Below are 531 nucleotides of genomic sequence, written 5' to 3'. Positions count from 1 at the left end.
GCCCAGAGGGCAGGGAGGGGGCTCTGACTTTGGCTCCTGAGCTCTCAAATCTCCCCCAAACCCATCCAAGTCAGGGACTCTGGCCCCTTGCACTCTGGGGCCCAGCTGCACCCCACCACGTTACCTTGATGAAGGTGAACTGATGTGTGTGCCAGGTCTCCTCTGACAGCGGGTAGGTGTCATACAGGATCCCTGCCCAGGAACACCAGAGACCATCCATTAGCTGGGAGAGGCCCCACCAAGGTGCTGGTGGGGCTCATGTGTTGGGGAAAAGATTCCCCCTTCCTGGTCTGTTACCACTTTTTCCTATTTAGATTTGCACCCCATATCTCTGACCCCCCCAAGGCAGTGACGTGCTGCTCCCCAGGGACACCACCTGCCCCGGGGTGGCAGCGAGCTGGGCCGGGTGTTCTCCCTGCCTCCCCCTGCCCGTGGTGCAGTGACGCGCCGGGACCCTTCTGCCCTGGGGCCCTGCCTCATGCTCCCAGGCTCTGCTGCAGGGTCCAAGGAGGTGATCCTGCCCCTCTACTC

At 62.1% G+C, this 531-nt stretch overlaps 1 protein-coding gene across 1 annotated transcript in view; it reads right to left on the bottom strand.

Annotated features, from left to right (window-relative positions):
• The window catches only part of GAMT (guanidinoacetate N-methyltransferase), a gene marked incomplete at its 5' end in the record, with an annotated part of 983 nt that extends 791 nt beyond the window's left edge, over positions 1-192 (bottom strand). Inside the window, one exon of the mRNA XM_010024547.1 lies at positions 125-192. Coding sequence (XP_010022849.1) covers positions 125-192 — 68 coding nt within the window. The remainder of the gene's footprint in view (positions 1-124) is intronic.
• Between the last annotated feature and the right edge of the window lie 339 nt (positions 193-531).

Source organism: Nestor notabilis, unplaced genomic scaffold (genome assembly GCF_000696875.1).
Source record: "Nestor notabilis isolate BGI_N333 unplaced genomic scaffold, ASM69687v1 scaffold23041, whole genome shotgun sequence".
In the NCBI taxonomy this organism is placed as follows: domain Eukaryota; kingdom Metazoa; phylum Chordata; class Aves; order Psittaciformes; family Psittacidae; genus Nestor; species Nestor notabilis.
The sequence above is the reverse complement of the archived record's forward strand: the minus strand, read 5'-3'. Positions and strand labels throughout refer to the sequence as shown.